Source organism: Scardinius erythrophthalmus (assembly GCF_964197995.2).
Source record: "Scardinius erythrophthalmus genome assembly, chromosome: 10".
Classification (NCBI taxonomy): Eukaryota; Metazoa; Chordata; class Actinopteri; order Cypriniformes; family Leuciscidae; genus Scardinius; species Scardinius erythrophthalmus.
The window spans coordinates 6,320,592-6,340,004 of record NC_138230.1 but is presented as its reverse complement, the minus strand read 5'-3'; the positions used below and the strand labels follow the sequence as shown (position 1 = coordinate 6,340,004).

The following is a 19,413-nucleotide window of genomic DNA, read 5'->3' as shown; positions in this document are numbered from 1 at the left end:
ACCCGAAACAAGTCATATAACTATTCCAATGACTCCGAAGCTGTTCGGTTAAGGTAAAAAAGTTACTTAGTGCACCTTTAAAGGGGTGGTATAATGCCCTTTTCACAAGATGTAAAATAAGTCTGATGTCCCCAGAGTGTGTTTGTGGAGTTTTAGCTCAAAATACCACACAGAGATTTTTATATAGCATGTTAAAGCATTATACTCCGCAAATGATGTATTATCTGACCAATCACAGCCCTTGTGGTCTGCGTCGCCTCGACTCGTAGTTAAAATTTTTTGGAGGTGCACGTCGAGCTACGGCGGAGGGGGCGGAGAGGTGTTCGCGTCGACGCAGAAGGGTCTGTGGGGGTACGCCGTCGATTCAACGCAGAAGCATAAAACAGGCTTTACACTGTCTGGGATTTGTCGTGTCGCGTCAGAGCATCCAGTGTAGGTAATGGGGTCTGTCTTTTGTTGGTTCGCGACGTTCGTGTCTGGCCCGGGGAAGAGACGGAATTCACTTCACCGAGAGAGAGAGATCAGCAAGCAAGGTAAAAAAACAAAAAAACATTCTGTGTGTGTTGACAGGATTGTGCCCAGTTTAACCTATGTTATAACGTTAACGTTAGCATAACGTTAACGTTAGCCTAACGTTACTCGTCGTCAACATGGCGGTAACGAACTTTACCATGGTAAACTAAGCTAACGTTTCATTTTACACACTTTGTTAGATTATTGAATTGTCGAGTTAAAATATGCCAACGAGCAACACGTTTACAATGTAAACTGCGTTGCTTTTACAAGCGTTGATTGTTTATTACTGCGTTGCAAATAGAGAATTTCTATTACCCTATAATATAATTTCTATTAAATACTCTGACAAATAAAATAATTTGTTAAACTCAAACTTCAGATTTACTGGGGCACAGCAGATTTATACTGGGGCACGTTCCCCAGTAAAAGGTGTCTAGCGACGCCCCTGGTTTACATTAACAATAAATGTGAATAAACTAATGTGAAATTCTGTTTATAGCCTAATAAGGCAAATTAAAATAGCCCCACATCATCACATAGCCTTCACCATACCTAGAGATTGGCAGGTTTTATTTCAGTTAGCCTAATAGCTAGTTTGATTTGCATTGAGAGATGATTTTATGGAAAGTACCCCATTTTAATTCCAAAGGCCAAGGGAACTTTATCAGGATGCATAGTATCCTAAATTTTTTTTTTTTAAATACTTAAAAATAAAAATCTGCCTGCCTCTATGGGAATTTAACATAGGGGTGTCCAAACTTATGCACCCTGTATTTTAAGGAAGAACATTTATTTATTTACGATGTATTATTCATTCACAAAGAAAACTGGTGTCCTTAAAGGTTGGATTTTTCCTATTTTTTTTTTAAATTAAGGCATTAAGTTCAGTTTCCAAAAGATGATTTTTTATTCCTCTTTTTAGTCAACTTTAGTATGGGTGTCTAAACTTATGCATAGCACTGTATATATATATATATATATATGAGCAGAAATTGCTAAACAAATGCTTATTTGATGTGGCAGTATATTCTACAGTACAAACTGTACCCAAATCTAGTCAACAAAATGTTGTCTTTCATATTTCGCCTGACTGTAACGTTGTTTTTATGAAATATTAGGGCATATAAATGTTAATTTGCAGTTTAATACGTTGCTTATACAAATAGCCTACATTTTATTTCAACATATTTCATTCGATTTTTACTCATCTCAGTATAGCAATACAGTTTGCTAAAACATCATCATTCATTCACACAGAAACGCAATTTAAATTTAAAACTGTCTTTTTGCGAGCTGTGGTAAACAGTGCGCATCTCTGCGGCTGCCGTTCATTCATTCACAGAAACGCGATTCACTTGAGAAGGAAAAAAAACTTACTACAGTATTCCTCAGCTCAGTCGGATCCATGCTCCTCGAAATACCCGCACTTCTGAGGTAGTTTTTCCATTATTATTATTCCTCACAGTGCTGCCAGATGGTGTAAACAAGTAGGCTACAATGATCTGATTAAACTTGTGTTTTCTCGAGCTGATATGGGGGGCGTTCACAGGTTTGCCTCAGACATTTGCGTTTGAATAGCACGTGCTCTCCGTGGGCGGGGTCACATTACATTTGAATGAGCTCTAATTAGCTCAGCTGGAATCGCTCTCTTTTAATACAGATTTCACAAGATGAGAATATTTGTTTTTTATATAAATTACTTCATTTAAAAGAAGAGAATTCAAGCTTCATGCCTGTGCGTCTGTATGCCTGTTTGACTGAGTATTCGCTGAGTTACAGTTCATTTTCGGATGCGTTTCAGAATGGACTACACTGACAGAGAAAAAGCAGAACTCACATCATGTTTATTTTTCTTTATTTGGCAAAAAGCACAACACTTTGTTTTTATTGTGAGTATACACAAAAATAATACACATTTAACAGAATCGATTGATGTATGAAACTTGTTTGTAATATCAAAGTCAACAGAGCAAAATTAATCTTGTTTGAACTGATAAAAAAAAAAGCGAGCCTATCGCGCCGACTCGATTGTCGACCCCAGGGGGTTAAAGTGTTAACAGGAGCGTTGAGGAGTTCATTGGCACCGCTCTATCTGGCTCTGTATGAACACTATATAAATTCTTGTCTCTGTTTTCTCGACTCTGTTGTATTGTCTCTGTTCTCTCCGTGTTTGTCTATAATTAGTGAACAGTCTACGGACACTCAAGGAACATTTAGGGGAAGACATATATCATCTAATCTGAGGTACAACATTTCTGTCTAGACATAAAGATATTTTACTATCACTTTTACTAATTTCTTCTTTTATTTCTTTCATTTCTTCTAATTATTCTTTCATTCATGATTCTCAACTGGTCCAAAGCACATTCAAATCAAACCTGCTGAAGAAGTTTCAGTGTCTGTGTGAAGGAACAGCAAAGCAGGGAAACCCAACACTCCTGAATGAGATCTTCACAGAGCTCTACATCACAGAGAGTGAAAGTGGAGAGATCAATAATGAGCATGAGGTGAGACAGATTGAGACACAATCCAGGAGAGCAGAAACAGAGGACACACCAATCAAATGCAATGACATCTTTAGACCTTTACCTGGACAAGACAAACCCATCAGAACTGTGCTGACAAAGGGAGTCGCTGGCATTGGAAAAACAGTCTCTGTGCAGAAGTTCATTGTGGACTGGGCTGAAGGGAAAGAGAATCAGGACGTCCAGCTCATATTTCCACTTCCTTTCAGAAAGATCAACTTGATGAAGGACAAAACACTCAGTCTTTCAGATCTTCTTCATGTCTTTTTCCCTGAAACAAAAGAAAGAGAAATATCCAGTGATAAATATAAAGTGTTGTTCATCTTTGATGGTCTGGATGAGTGTCGTCTGTCTCTGAACTTTAAGAGTGAAGTGAAACTGTGTGATATATCTGAACCAGCCTCAGTGGACAAGCTGCTGATGAACCTCATTGAGGGGAATCTGCTTCCCTCTGCTCTCATCTGGATCACCTCCAGACCAGCAGCAGCGGATCTCGTCCCCTCTGAGTGTGTCCATCGAGTGACAGAGGTACGAGGCTTCAGTGAGCCACAGAAGGAGGAATACTTCAGGAAGAGAATCAGTGATCAGAGTCTGGCCAATACAATCATCACACACCTGAAGTCCTCGAGGAGCCTCCACATCATGTGCCACATCCCAGTGTTCTGCTGGATCTCAGCCACTGTTCTAGAGGAGATGTTGAGTGAAGCAGAGAGAGGAGAGATTCCCAAGACTCTCACTCAGATGTACACACAATTCCTGATCATTCAGACCAACATCAAACATGAGAAGGACTATAAGAAGAGAGTGAAAGCTGAAGACATGATTCTCAAACTGGGGAAACTGGCTTTCCAGCAGCTTGTGAAAGGCAACCTGATCTTCTATGAGGAAGACCTGAGAGAGTGTGGCATTGATGTGACAGAAGCATCAGTGTACTCAGGATTGTGCACTCAGATCTTCAGAGAGGAGTTGGGCTTGTATCAGGGGAAAGTCTTCTGCTTTGTTCATCTGAGCATCCAGGAACATCTAGCAGCTCTATATGCACACATTTACTTTACAAATGAGAACAGAAATGTGTTTGACAAAACCAGACAACGTTTATTTTCTAAAATCTTAAACCAGAAGAAATATCACTCATTATCTAAGCTGCATCAGAGAGCTGTGGATGAGGCTTTACAGAGTAAGAATGGACATCTGGACCTTTTCCTGCGTTTCCTTCTGGGTCTCTCATTCGAGTCCAATCAGACTCTCTTACGAGAACTACTGACACAGACTGGAAGCTGCTTCTACAACAAAGAGGAAACAGTTCAGAAGATCAAACAGAAGATCAGGAAGAATCGCTCTCCAGAGAGATCCATCAATCTGTTCCACTGTCTGAATGAACTGGGTGATGATTCTCTGATGCAGGAGATTCAACGTTATCTGACATCTGGAGAAATAGGAAGAACCAAACTCTCCTCTTCACAGTGGTCAGCTCTGGTTTATGTGTTGCTGACATCAGAGCAGAAGATGGATGTTTTTTATCTAAATCAGTTTATTGGAGCACGAAATACAGCAGATGAAGCTCTTCAGAAGCTGATTCCTGTGGTTAAAGTATCCAGATCAGTTCAGTAAGTCACTCTGACAACAATCATTACACTGATAAAACATGATCATATTTATGAGTTTAGCACGTGTTTTTGTACCTAAGGAATACTGTAAAAGGAGAAATTCATATATATATCATATCATTTATATCAGTGTTTCCTGAACTGAGAGACTGAAGAGTGTCATTGTTCTCTACAGGTTGAGTGGTTGTGGTGTTAGATATAAAGGTTGTGCTGCTCTGACTTCAGCTCTGAGATCAAACCCCTCACACCTGAGAGAACTGAATCTGTCATGGAATAAAGTAGGAGATTCTGGAGTCAAGCAGCTTTCTGATCTACTGCAGGATCCTCGCTGTAAACTGGAGATGCTGAGGTAAGATTGTATAAATGTCTCATATGGTAAATAATGATTGTGTTAATGATCTGCCTGGCTCTCACTCCAGCCAATCACAGCGCACTCCCTCACCTGAGTTCTAATCACACACACCTGCACCTCATCATCACCCTCATCACTTCCACTATTTAGACACACACTTCACCACAGTTCATTGTCCAGTCTGGTTTGTATGAAGAGGACTACTTACCCTGCCTCAGTGACTACTACCTGATATCTCCAGCGATCCTTCTCCAGTCTCGTCTCCATTCTCCTCTGTGTCTCCAAGTCTAGTGTTGTTCAGAGTTCCAGCCTTCACTGCATCATCTACCAGTCATCACACCCGTCAGAAGAAACATACTATTCACTGCCAGCATCCCGCTCTCCAAAGTATCATTGCACTTTCCACTTTCCTGCTTTCAGTTCATCTGCTCAGTTGTTGTCTCAATAAACTCCCTATTAACTTCAGTCTCCTTCTCTTGAGTCTGCTTCCGTAACAGATTGCCATACAAAAAAATCTACTGTGAAATTACTAATGGGAATGTTGCTTTTATTTTCATTAGATTCTTTCCAATGTGTCTGACATCATTTTACAATATTAATGATTAAACATGACTGGATGATGTAAAGATGTGACAACCGTGTTCATATACAGATATGTTGATGATTTTGGGTATTGCATAAAAAATAATATTCGGTTACACTTTATTTTAAGGTGTCATTGTTACAGTGTAATTATATATTTAAGTACTGAGTAATATTAAGCAACTACATGTACTTAGTATAGGATAAGGGTAGGATTAGGATTTGGTTGAGGGATAGTTATGTGTAATTATGCATAATTTACCTGTTATTACTATGGTAAGTTCATGTAACATATCGTCACCTTCCTAAAATAATTGCCTAAGTCATTTTTTGACAAAAATGATTTTTTTGCATATTAGTCATCTCATCATGATGCTGGCCACCTCTGGTAAAATCCCCACATCCTCAGTTGAACAGATCATGCAGTTCTACCCCTGCAGTGTAATGGCCTATGTCAAGAGTGTGACTTAGGCCGTTTTATTTGGCCTAAGTCAAAAGATTTTACAAGCAATTTAAAAATTTTAAAAGGCAATTTTACAAGCTTTTCAAGATGGGATCTCTGAAGTTATTTTTCATTTTTTTGTGTGTTTTCTGAGAAACCTGAAAAATGACTTAGGCAATTATTTTAGGAAGGTGACGATATGTAACAAGGACACTGTTAAATAAAGTATTACCGAATATTCTTGCAATTTTTTTTATCAAATGGTGCCGTGGATTAAGTCTCTGATTGTGAAGTTCCTGCTTATCTGAGCTGTAGATCCTGAACTGAGAGACTGAAGAGTGTCATTGTTCTCTACAGGTTGAGGGATTGTGGTGTTACAGATGAAGGTCGTGCTGCTCTGACTTCAGCTCTGAGATCAAACCCCTCACACCTGAGAGGACTGGATCTGACATTGAATAAAGTAGGAGATTCTGGAGTCAAGCAGCTTTCTGATCTACTGCAGGATCCTCGCTGTAAACTGGAGAAACTGTGGTAAGATTTTATAAAATGTCTCATATGGTAAATAATGATTGTGTTACAGATCTGCCAGGCTCTCACTCCAGCCAATCACAGTGCACTCCCTCACCTGAGTTCTAATCACACACACCTGCACCTCATCATCACCCTCATCACTGCCACTATTTAGACACACACTTCACAGTTCATTGTCCGGTCTCGTTTGTATGAAGAGGACTACTTACCCTGCCTTAGCGACTACTAGTGATGGGCAGATCGAGGCATCCTGAAACACTGAAACAGTTGAAGCAAATGTGCCATATTGTGTCGAGGCTTTGAAACAATCCGACACCCATCTCAACGGTGACACCTAGTGGTCACTTGCAGGTGTTGATCTGAAACAACCTTGACAACAAGCCATTCAAAAATGTGGTGTTTTTTTTATTATTGTATTTTTTATTATGTGAAGCTTGTAACCTGTGGCTTCTCACTGTGCATAATGTTATTTTGGTCATGAAAAATTAATATTAATAAAAGAAATCAAGCCACAATGTCTTACTTTTTTATAGATTTTTATTGAAAAATATAAATTTCTCTGCTGTAGAAGGACTTAGCCCACTTTTTTTTACAGATAATTTCTCCAGCCTTAGAAAAAATCCTCTCACAAGGGACACTTGTTGCTGGCATGCAAATATATTTTTTTAGCAAGGACATACAAATGAAGAAAGATTACTGCTCTCTCTTTCCAGTAAGTTAGGGGATCATGAGTTCTGGGCAAAAATGCATCGTTGAGGTATTTTTTCACTTCCACTGTGGTATCAGCTGTAGCATTGTGTATCATCTGGGTTTCACGGATACGATTATCAAAAAATGTTCCCATAAACTGTCCTGTGTTGATGTTGATGATGGTGGGCCTGATGTTCAGACCTTCAGAATGTTCTGACTTAGTGTGCTATATCTTTTCTAACTGATTTGACTTACAGTTTTCCTAAAAATTTATATTAAACATCATAAAAATCCCATTGATCTATCTATCTATCTTATCTATCTATCTAGGCTACGTATATACTGTATCTATTAATCTATCTGTGTGTGTGTGTATATATATATATATATATATATATATATATATATATATATATATATATGTATATATATATATATATATGTATATATGTATACTCTGTCTGTCTCTAGCCTATCAGTCAATGTTTAAATTTAAATGTAAGCCTAAATATAACTAAACAAATCGCACTATAAATGTCACTATATCATCAAAAATCCGCTATCTCAAAATCAAACTCATCTCACAAAAACCCATGAGGTCAATATGCGTTGATTTCACTTTTATACAGATGTGCGATTGTGTGGTCTGTTCCAGACCGTGTCAATCAAATGCTGATTCGGCGGGCCACACCTGATGAAACACTTAGTGAAACACTTCGAGGCTTCGTTTGGCCATAGTCACGTGACATGGGTGTTTTGAATCCCGCTTCGGTTCAGTGTTTTGAAACATCTGCGCTTCGGGATCTCGCAAAGCTTCGGAACAACTGTTTCGTGTCAGCCATCCCTAGTGACTACTACCTGATATCTCCAGCGACCCTTCTCCAGTCTCCATTCTCCTCTGTGTCTCCAAGTCTAGTGTTGTTCAGAGTTCCAGCATTCACTGCATCATCTCCCAGTCATCACACCCGTCAGAAGAAACACACTATTCACTGCAAGCATCCCGCTCTCCAAAGTATCATTGCACTTTCCACTTTTCTGCTTTCAGTTCATCCACTCCCTATTAACTTCAATCTCCTTCTCTTGAGTCTGCTTCCGTAACAGATTGCCATACAAAAAATCTACTGTGAAATTACTAATGGGAATGTTGCTTTTATTTTCATTAGATTCTTTCCAATGTGTCTGACATCATTTTACAATATTAATGATTAAACATGACTGGATGATGTAAAGATGTGACAACCGTGTTCATTTACAGATATGTTGATGATTTTGGGTACTTGCATAAAAAAAATATATTTGGTTACACTTTATTTTAAGGTGTCATTGTTACAGTGTAATTATATATTTAAGTACTGAGTAATATTAAGCAACCACATGTACTTAGTATAGGATAAGGGTAAGATTAGGATTTGGTTGAGGGATAATTACGTGCAATTATGCATAATTTACCTGTTATTACTATGGTAAGTTCATGTAACATATTGTCACGGTGTGCTCCACAACGCCTCCTCCTGGTCCCTCTAGATCACTCTCCCCTGAGTTCTAGGTCCCATCACACTCATCACCTACCATCCCTGTTTGATCCTCATTATCACTGCCACCTGTTCTCACTCAGCTTCCTTTATCTAGACCAGGGGTGCCCAACCCTGCTCCTGCCGATCGACTGTCCTGCACAGTTTATCTCCAACCCTAATCAAACACACCTGAAGCAACCAATTAACATCTTCAGGATCGCTTGAAAATTAAAGGCAGGTGTGTTTGATTAGGGTTGGAGATGAACTGTGCAGGACAGTCGATCGGCAGGAGCTGGGTTGGGCACCCCTGATCTAGACCTTGCTTCTCTTTGTTCCCTGCGAAGTCTTGTTTCTGCCACGGAATACAACTCTGAGCAATCTCCTGGTTATTTCCTAGAATTCCTGGTTTCTCGATCCTAGCCCGTTTCCAAGGACACTTGTATGAACGTTTGCTGCCTGCCCCGAACCTTGCCTGGTAACAACCCTGAGTTCTGGACTTCCCCTGAGTATCTACTTTACCGTGTCTGTTTTGCTTTGTTTGCTTGTGTATTTCAATAAAGTATCAGCACATGGATCCAAATGCTCCTGACTCTGCATCACACATATGTAACAAGGACACTTGTTACGGCCCTTAATCTAATTTGGCTCTTTCAAAAACACACAAAAGACAAGGACCAAACATATCAAAAATCACAGACGATTGGGGAACGTTTCTGATGTCAACCACGCCATAATTTTTAATGAGAGGATATAAAGCACCTCAAGAGATGGACAAACAATAATCATAAATCAACAACACAGGTAGGGCAGCTACAAGGAACCCTTAGCTACACCTATTGTTCCAGGATTGATCTTACCTAGCTCCCGAAAAGAACTGAAACGGGTGAATCTTCCGGGCAACTGCTTACCTTCGCTGTACTAAATAAATAACAAAAAGTGTACTGAGAAAATAACACCAGTTATTTGGTGTTAAAGAATAAAATAGAATCAAAAACACAATCGTAAGGATCGCTCCAGCATGGCGAGGCGAAGCGAGAGTGAGCTCGCCGCAAGGCGAGAAACCCCCCGCTGGCAATCATGCGAAAGAGGCGGAGAGAGAGTGAGAGCCATCAACACCGTCACGGCTTAAATAGCAGGAACTCCCATGACGTCACTTCACTTCCGCGGTGCAGGGAAAATCCCTTCTCAAAACTTCACCTACGAACTCAAAGGAAATAAATAACACACACTAACGGTTCAATATTATATCCACACGTAACAACACTGTTAAATTAAGTGTTATTGAATATTCTTGCAATTTTTATCAAATGGAGATTAACCCACTCAAGTAGTTTGTAGAAGCGGGTCTGAACCTTACTGTGCGTTCACACCGGACGTGAATAGCGAGTCAAATTCGCGCCTGCCGCGTCTAGTTATACGCTTGACCACTTTGTGTTAATTAATCTAAAAAAGATGCCCGCCAGCGAGTTTCGAAACTTTTGCCTCTTGATGCGCGTGATGCGTAAACATTACGGGAAAAACAAATGTTTGAAGCGAAATTTACGCGCATCAAGAGGCAAAAGTTTCGAAACCCGTTGGCGGACATCTTTTTTAGATGTTTATCGAGCATTAGCATTAATCAAGAGAGTCACCGCTCATATATACTCTGGAGAGCAGGAACAGCTGTGTAGGGGACATCGTCGCTGTACTCGGGTCCACCAGACCCTCCGGAGGGTTTCAGGAGTTTCACAATTTGCTCCAGGAGCTAGGTTTGGTGGACCTAACGGTGAGGACGCTGACAGCGTAGGCCGTATAAGGCCTCGGCCTCGAGTGGTCGCTGCCTGACGAGCCCGCCCGCACCCACCTAATCTGTCATTTATTTTTGTTTTGTTAATAAATGGAGCCAGCCTCCAAAAGTGAAACCTGTCCTGTGATTTTTATTTGATTTTTATACACTAAATTGTGTTTGTGGTCTTTACATCAGATTATTAATGTTTCATAATCTAGAATAGATATGGAATAAATAGGAGTATCTCTCATATATTGAAATCGAGTTTTTATGTGAAAGATTTGCTTTGTTGTGCATTTTAGTCATATTACAAAATAATTTATTGAGGCCAAACATAAAATAACATTATAAACTGTCACTTCACCACGTGACCGAAGCAAGCAGGCTCCTGATTGGTTAACGCGGCGCGAATTAACGCAGAAGTTCAGATTTTTCAACTCGGGCGGCAGGCACGAATTCGCGTAAAACACGTGAATGCACAAAAAGAACTAATAAAATCATTCGCGCGTAACACGCTTAAAGCCCCACTATGTAGGATTTCCGTTTTGGTCAAACAACGACCCCTAGAGTCGCTGTGGACTACTTGTATTTAACGTTACTGTCGTAAATACCACTCACGCAGAGCAGTCTCTTCACTCACGGCCTAATTCCCTCCCCTCTGTATACCGGTCCCCGTTCAGTCGGATAGAAGCTGTAACGAGTGGAAATAAGGTGTGGCCCCTTTAAGAGCTGCGCGCGCCCTGTTTAACTTTCGGCAGTCTGTATTGTATGTGCGCCTCGAACAAGCGGGTTGTTTCTGTTTGACGCTCATTCTTGTCCTATTTTTGTCTATCAAGTAATGCTGTGGACGGTAGAACGTGTGACAGACAGTTACACGAGTTCGATTGGGGAATAAACACAACGCGTTACAAATCGTCGGACATCGAACAAGCACAGCTAGCCTCCGAAGATGTCTACTAATCCATCAACAAGAACGCCAGGTGCTTGTCCGAGTGATATACAATATAAGCAATATACTTGCAAGTCCAACAGCATGTGAGGACGTGTTGGGGGAAGTGAGGTAGCCTATGCCGTAAAGCAGTCGAATTTTGTAGTTCTTTTTGTGCGCGGGGGTTACTACCCGAACCCCGAAGTTTAAAAGTACGATTAAAAACTATACAAACCCCGTCAGGCTATGGCAGACGTGACATTCAACCTATTTTAAGTCGATGTACCATCACAAGGATTTTGGAAATATATTATGAAGGTTGAAAAGTTACTTAGTGTTACTTTAACACGCCAGACGCTCAATTCGCGCAAACTTGACATGCGAATGAGGCGTATTCGCGTCTACCCGCCGCGCTCTACACCTCATTCACGCCGCAGGGATTTTTTACGCGCGTAACGCGTCTTTGCATTGACTTAACATTGAAATTACTCGCGCCTGACACGCTATTCGCATCCGGTGTGAACGCACCATTAGACTGGACCTGTTAATGGTGCCGTGGATTAAGTCTCTGATTGTGAAGTTCCTGCTTATCTGAGCTGTAGATCCTGAACTGAGAGACTGAAGAGTGTCATTGTTCTCTACAGGTTGAGGAATTGTGGTGTTACAGATGAAGGTTGTGCTGCTCTGACTTCAGCTCTGAGATCAAACCCCTCACACCTGAGAGAACTGGATCTGTCTGATAATAAAGTCGGAGATTCTGGAGTCAAGCAGCTTTCAGATCTACTGCAGGATCCTCACTGTAAACTGGAGATACTCGAGTAAGATTTTATAAAAGTCTCAATGTCGTCTGGTTTTCTCCTGTGGTGAATAATCAATGGTTTACAAAAATAATATATACAAAAAAGTGTACTATCAATTAGCTGAAAATGATTCAGCTAATTGATAGTACCTTCAGTGGATTCTTTCCAAAGCTTCTGAGGTCATTTTACTTTTGATAGTTTTACAAGTCAAAAACATGATTGGATGTCGTGAAGAGGTGACAACTGCTTTCATATATAAATCTGTTGAGGAGAAATTCATATATATCATATCATTTATATCAGTGTTTCCTGAACTGAGACTGAAGAGTATCATTGTTCTCTACAGGTTGGAGTATTGTGGTGTTACAAATGAAGGTTGTGCTGCTCTGACTTCAGCTTTGAGATCAAACCCCTCACACCTGAGAATACTGGATCTGTCATGGAATAATCTAAGCGACTCAGATGTGAACCCGCTCTTTGATCTGAGGAAAGATCCACATTATAAACTGGAGACGTTGAGTAAGAAGTGATGATTACAACTGTTCATATTTTAATTGAAAGTTTTTATAATTGAAATTTTGTTTAGTTTCCTTGTGATGGTGAATTAGACACTATAAACATGTTTAATAAGAGTTTGATTAATTAATTTATCGTATAATAGTTTATAGCAACAATTAAATATCTTTAAGTTTCTTTTTATTTCAAACAATTCAATACTTTGCTTTTATCATTGTTTTTTTTGTCCCTAAATTATGTATTTTTAGAGACTATAAATTGCAATAAAAGATAATGGTAAATATTTATCACTATAGTTCCCCTTCAGGGACTACCGCTGCGTGTAATCGCAGTGGAAATGCCTCCAGAAAAATCAGTCCAATGACGAGACTGAGCGTCACAGCGAGTGACGTCATTGACCAGGAAACTATAAAGCACCCCTGAATACACAAGCAAAACAGCTTTTTGTTACTTCAGCAGCTCTCTGTGTGTGTTTGAATCAGCAAAGAAATATTGTGTGTTTGTCTGTTTCTAGTGTGACTAGGCTTTTCATATATAAAAAAAAAACAATATGAGCGAAGTTAAAATGACGAGCAAGCAACAATATAGGCAGTGTGTTCCCCCCTGTACTCGTTATATCACAGGTGGGGATTCACATCAACTGTGTGTTGCTTGTTTGGGAGTGCAACATGCCCAGTCAGTTCTTGAGGGGGTTGATTGTGAGCATTGCGAGCGCTTTCCATTAAGAACGCTGCGCTCGTGGCGATCGCTCTTTGAGGAGGGCGGTTCGCTGCGCGCTCCCCACGGCTCGGGTCCCACTTCTGTCGAGGCAGAGCGGCGGCGTCTGTCGTGGGGTTTGCAAATGGATCTCACCGCGGGGTTTGAGATGGGCCCCGCCCTATCTCAACCTTCACCGGTGAGACCCAGTGCCTCTATCCAGGCTCTGGAAGCACGCTCTGCGGTTACTTCCGACCCGGATAAGGCACGTGATGTTCAAGTCCTTCAGCTATCCAGTTCTGAGGAGCTGGATGTTGAAAGTCTTGCAACAGATGAGACTGGAGACTCGTCATTCCAGCAACCTGCTGAAGATGAGCTTATGAATGTTTTATCTCGTGCTGTTGAGAAGCTCAGTATTGATTGGCCAGTTGATAGGCAGGAGTCTAAACATAAAAGCAAACTTGATGAGAGATTTCTGCCGTCACATTCTCAGCCTTCTTGCCGGTGCTTACCGTTCTTCCCAGATCTTCACACTGAGGTGTCGAAGACCTGGGCTAGACCGGTTTCTAGTAGAATTTATACCTACCAATCTAACGCTTACGGTAATATTATGGGAGCTAAAGCATTAGGTTATGTGACGATGCCGAGGGCGGAGGAGATGCTTGCGAGCTATCTCTCTCCCGAATCGGCATCGTCGCTTAAAGCACCGGCCCTTCCCACCAGACCATTAAAAAATACGTCCGCGCTGGTGGGAAAGGCATACTCAGCGGCGGGTCAGGCGGCTGCGTGCTTGCATACGATAGCTATCATGCAGGCATATCAGGCCAATCTGCTCAAGGAAGTGAGTGAGGGGGGAGAAATTTCAGCTCAAACTATAAATGAGCTCAGACAGACAGCTGATTTAACTCTCCGGGCCACCAAGGAGACCGCTAAATCCATCGGCCGGTCTATGGCAGACCTGGTGGCCACAGAGAGGCATTTATGGTTTAATCAAACGTCTATGAAAGAGAAAGATAAATCTCTCCTTTTAAATGCCCCTGTGTCTCCTGCTGGCCTCTTCGGTGATGCGCTACATTCTGTCACTGAGAGGTTTCAGGAAGAAAAGAAGCAGGCAGCTGCATTTCATAAATTTATCCCCCTCAAAATAAAAGTTTCTGGGACTGCTGAGCGAGGGCAGTCCCAGCCGCCGAGTAGTTCATCAAAGCAGAGAGCGCAGCAGAAACAGAGCGTCGCGTCTCGTGGTACCCGTAGTAGATTTTCTAGTGGAGTGGAAAAATCTTCCCAATGTGTCTCAGTGGGTCCTGCACACAATCGAAAGAGGTTACGCTATACAATTCAGGTCTCGTCCGCCTCGGTTCAGAGGGGTTCTTCCCACTGTGGTGGGCCCCGAGCAGGCTCTGGTAATGGAACAGGAGGTTATGACTCTTCTTCAAAAAGGAGCTATAGAACGGGTTCCTCCTCCCAGCAGGGGGTCAGGTTATTACAGCCGATACTTCATTGTTCCAAAGAAAGACGGGGGGTTGCGTCCGATTTTAGATCTGCGTCTTTTAAATCGCACTGTAGGAAAGCTCAAGTTCAAGATGCTCACTCTCAAACAGATCATGTCACAAATCAGGTCCAAGGACTGGTTTGTCGCGATAGATCTGAAGGACGTCTACTTCCATGTGTCTATTCTTCCTCAACATTGGAAGTTCCTGAGGTTCGCTTTCGGGGGCGAAGCGTACCAGTATCGGGTTCTTCCGTTCGGCCTAGCACTGTCATCCCGAACGTTCACGAAATGTATGGATCCGGCTCTAGCTCCTCTGTGTTTACAAGGCATCCGCATTCTGAATTACATCGACGATTGGTTGATTTTAGCTCAATCACAGTCTCAGGCGGTTCGGCATCGAGATGTCGTTCTCGCTTACATCAAGAAATTGTGGTTTAGGCTCAATGCCAAGAAGAGTGTGCTTTCTCCAGTACAGAGATCCATTTTTCTCGGTGTGGTGTGGGATTCGAAGACGATGCAGGCACAACTTTCCCCTGCTCGTATTGCTTCGATTCTCGTTGCAGTAAGTCAGATCAAGCTAGGCCAGTTACTCACTGTGAAACAGTTCCAGAGACTGTTAGGTCTCATTGCAGCAGCGTCCAACGTTATTCCTTTTGGCCTATTGCACATGAGACCGCTTCAGTGGTGGCTCAGAACAAAGGGATTCTCCCTGAGGGGAAATCCCCTCCGCACGATCATGAGTTCGCGAAGGTGTCTTCGCGCCCTGGTTATGTGGAAAGATCCTCGGTTCTTGTCCCAAGGTCCCGTGCTGGGAGCTCCTTGTCGTCGCGTAATGCTAACGACGGATGCCTCCCTCACAGGCTGGGGGGCGATCATGAGTGGTCGCCCAGCTCAGGGTCTGTGGCAGGACCATCAGTTCTCGTGGCACATAAACTGTCTAGAAATGTTGGCGGTGTTTCGGGCTCTGAAACATTTCCTCCCAGACCTGAGGGGCCACCATGTGCTTGTCCGCTCAGACAACACATTGGTGGTCTCCTACATAAACCATCAGGGGGGTCTGCAGTCGCGCCCATTATTCAAGCTAGCTTGTCAGATCCTTCTATTGTCCCAGGGGAAACTTTTGTCTTTGACAGCGATTTATCTCCCGGGGTATCTGAATCGGGGGGCAGACATCTTGTCGAGGCAGGGGCCGAGGCCCGGGGAATGGAGACTTCACCCCGATGTGGTGGAGCTCCTTTGGGAACATTTAGGTCGTGCCGAGGTAGACCTATTTGCTTCCTGAGAGACATCACACTGTCCTCTGTGGTTCTCTCTCAGCCGTCCAGCCCGCTGGGGTTGGACGCTATGGTACAGGCGTGGCCGAGGTTACGCCTGTATGCTTTTCCCCCGATCGCTCTGCTCCCAGGAGTTCTGGAAAGGGTTCGCCAGGACGGAGTCAGCCTACACCTGATAGCCCCGTTCTGGCCGGCCCGAGTATGGTTTTCGGACCTTGTGTCCCTCCTCGACAGCTCTCCTCTGGAGATTCCGATCAGGAGGGACCTATTATCTCAGGCGAGTGTCGATCCTTCACCCCCGCCCAGAGTTATGGAGACTGTGGGCTTGGCCTCTGAGGGGGCTCAGCTCATAGAATCCGGTCTCTCGACTGAGGGCTCCCGCTACGAGGAAGTTATATGCCGCGAGGTGGAAACTTTTCACCTCTTGGTGTGGAGAGCGCCAACAGGACCCAGTTAACTGCCCGGTTGGTACAGTGCTGGAGTTCCTGCAGGACCGTCTCTCCACGGGGTTATCCCACTCCACACTAAAGGTGTACGTGGCGGCCCTGGCTGCTTACCACGCTCCTTCGAGTGGAGTTTCTCTTGGGAGACACCCAATTATATCTCGCTTCCTTCGTGGCACTTTGAGGCTGAAGCCAGCAGTACGCACGAGGGTGCCATCATGGGACTTGGCCATCGTCCTAGAGGGTCTCTCCCTTGCTCCTTTCGAGCCCCTTGAAGAGGTTTCCGAGAAGTTCCTTACTCTCAAAACTATCTTTCTGTTTGCTATTTCGTCTCTCAAAAGGATTGGAGACATTCAAGCACTCTCGGTTGCTCCCTCGTGCCTGGAATTCTCACCTGGCATGGCTAAGGTTTTCCTCTATCCTAGGCCAGGTTATGTTCCAAAGGTTCCAACTACTGTAGTTAGACCTGTCATACTGCAGGCTTTTTGTCCTCCTCCGTTTCTGACGTCGGACCAGGAGAAACTTAATTTGCTCTGCCCAGTGTGGGCTCTAGATGCTTATGTCCACAGAGCTGCCCTGTGGAGGAAATCTGAACAGCTGTTCGTTTGTTTTGGGCCGCCCAACAAGGGGTGCCCGGCATCTAAGCAAAGGATGAGCAAGTGGGTGGTCGAGGCCATCTCGCTTGCTTATGAGTCAGCCGGTCAGCCTTCACCTTTGGCTGTACGGGCTCACTCCACTAGGAGTATGACTGCTTCTAAAGCTCTCCTTTCAAGAGCTTCTCTTCAGGACGTTTGTGATGCGGCAGGCTGGTCCTCACCGCACACATTTGTCAGATTTTATAGTCTTGATTTTAGCTCCACTCCTGGGGCGCAAGTTCTTTCGTCAGCCTGTGCGCTTTGATTACACACGACGGAGACTTGCTCGCATGGGGACGTGGGTATTGCGTTCCCACTGCGATTACACGCAGCGGTAGTCCCTGAAGGGGAACGTCCCGGGTTACGTATGTAACCCTAGTTCCCTGAAGGGACGGACGCTGCGTGTCCTGCCATGCTCCCGGCATCCCCTTGGATCGCCTGCTTCAGTAACATTAGAAGCTGTTTTGCTTGTGTATTCAGAAGTGCTTTATAGTTTCCTGGTCGATGACGTCACTCGCTGTGACGCTCAGTCTCGTCATTGGACTGATTTCATTCATGCTTCAGACGCACTCCGCTGGAGGCGTTCCCACTGCGATTACACGCAGCGTCCGTCCCTTCGGGGAACTAGGGTTACATACATAACCCGGGACGTTTCTTTATCATAAATAAACCTGACCCAGTGACACAGAAAGAGGACAGTCTACAGGATTATAGATAAGGGTCAACGGTCATCATTCATGGTGACTTAGAAGCAATATCTGAATGTTTAAAAACAGCTTTAACAATCGTGTATCTCAGTATTATATTATAATCTCTCACTTAATCATCTAAGTAGTTTCTTTTAGTTGTTCTAAAGTGGATAATGCAATAATGTCGCACACATTTGATTGTCTGTGTTTTAGTTGCAGATTCTAGATGTTTGTGTCACCTTCTCTGGATCAGCTGATGGAGAATAAAGAGCCTCTACAGACACAATCACATTCAACAGAATCAACAGACACAAACCCACAGTGATCATCACACACACACATGTGTTTGTGTAACTTTACTGAATGATCCAATCCTTCATCTAAAGTCAAACCAGGAAATCTTTGACCAGATGAACTGGATACATATTCTGAATGTTCAGATCCAATCTGACCTCTGACATGTAATGCCTGAATCAAACACTGTAAAACATTTTTTTTACTGCTATTTACTTTTAACTGTTTTATATATTTTTACTTTTAACTATTAACTGGTAACAATATTACACATAATGTTTTTGATTAAAGGCTTGATTTCTTTCATGGGATCTACCTGAATAAATCATGTAAAATCCCCTATTTTATTTAGTCTATGACATGATGAATTTAATATTTTTAGTGAAATATGCTTTTTTATTTTTAAGTATTTTTTACTCTCAAAATTGTGTTAATTCAAGTGAATGGAAATTACCTGTTTATATTTGACTTTTGAGGGATATTGTATTATTAAAAGACTGTATGCTGCTATAGCACAGCACAGAAACAAACTTGTCACTGCACTAGCAGAGATATTACTCAATGAACAAAACAACATTCTTCAAATTATTGCTAAATGTATGGAAGTAATATAATGTCAAATGTTTTTGAAACAAAAAGCCTGTTGAATTGCACTACTTGAAAAAAAATAGGCGTTGCATTAACCATGCTTGCATTTTAATGCATTGTATTTTTAGGGCTTGCATTTTTATGGGCTGAAATTCAACATGGTTGAATATTTAAGCTGCGAATATTAAAAACATTTCAAACACATTTTCATTATTAAAAATTTAATAATCCACATTCACCTTTCATATTTCATATTTCACTTCCAAAATATTCAAACTGTTTAAAAATACAACCTATAATATTCAACAGGCAATTTTCGGTCCATTTTATTTCGCTTTGCAAATTCGCTGAAATGAGTAAATACTATAATCTCTGGATCCAAAATAGTCTTATTTTTGCAAAATTAATATTCATGAGATTAAAAATCTCATCAAGCCCTCAAATTATTACTGATCTAAAGGTGAGGTCTCTCTCTCTCTCTCTCTCTCTCTCTCTCTCTCTCTCTCTCTCTCTCTCTCCTCTTTTTTCCTCTTC

The 19,413-nt window shown here is 42.2% G+C and overlaps 1 protein-coding gene across 3 annotated transcripts in view; it reads left to right on the top strand.

Moving 5' to 3' along the window:
* The window catches only part of LOC308697499 (protein NLRC3-like), a 32,315-nt gene extending 13,037 nt beyond the window's left edge, over positions 1–19,278 (top strand). For 2 of the 3 annotated variants that reach the window (XM_081376796.1, XM_081376795.1), the window contains 7 exons: positions 2,701–2,760; positions 2,879–4,648; positions 4,824–4,997; positions 6,382–6,555; positions 12,100–12,273; positions 12,602–12,774; positions 18,211–19,278. In XM_081376796.1, the coding sequence (XP_081232922.1) occupies positions 3,264–4,648; positions 4,824–4,997; positions 6,382–6,555; positions 12,100–12,273; positions 12,602–12,774; positions 18,211–18,254 (2,124 nt within the window). In that variant the 5' untranslated portion in view covers positions 2,701–2,760; positions 2,879–3,263 and the 3' untranslated portion in view covers positions 18,255–19,278. Of the gene's footprint in view, positions 1–1,630; positions 2,761–2,878; positions 4,649–4,823; positions 4,998–6,381; positions 6,556–12,099; positions 12,274–12,601; positions 12,775–18,210 lie in introns of those variants that run through there. The other variant, XM_081376794.1, reaches the window with a different exon arrangement.
* The last annotated feature ends 135 nt before the right edge of the window (positions 19,279–19,413 follow it).